The sequence below is a fragment of the Penaeus monodon genome, chromosome 19, assembly GCF_015228065.2.
Source record: "Penaeus monodon isolate SGIC_2016 chromosome 19, NSTDA_Pmon_1, whole genome shotgun sequence".
NCBI lineage: Eukaryota > Metazoa > Arthropoda > Malacostraca > Decapoda > Penaeidae > Penaeus > Penaeus monodon.
In genome coordinates, this window is record NC_051404.1 from 2373783 (window position 1) to 2374023 (window position 241).

At 36.1% G+C, this 241-nt stretch overlaps 1 protein-coding gene across 1 annotated transcript in view; it reads right to left on the bottom strand.

Annotated features, from left to right (window-relative positions):
• Positions 1-241, bottom strand: part of LOC119584971 (microtubule-associated protein futsch-like) — a gene marked incomplete at its 5' end in the record, with an annotated part of 346977 nt that overhangs the window by 124107 nt on the left and 222629 nt on the right. Inside the window, 1 exon segment of the mRNA XM_037933567.1 lies at positions 15-92. Coding sequence (XP_037789495.1) covers positions 15-92 — 78 coding nt within the window.

Consider the following 241-nt stretch of genomic DNA (forward strand, 5'->3'; position numbering starts at 1 on the left):
CAGTGAAAACTCACACTTATCCTCTGGTTTATAAGCAGGACCATAATCATCGCCCTTCAGGTATTCTGGCCGCTTTCCAGGAATCTGTCCATCTGTAAAGTGGTGATTTCTGTCAGACCTCGTACATTTCAGATGACTTTCATCAAAACATGTGCTAATTAGATGTATATCTCTATCAACTATACAGTAGAAAAAAATGGTTTTTTGTTTATATTACTAGTAAAAGACAATACAGTGTTCT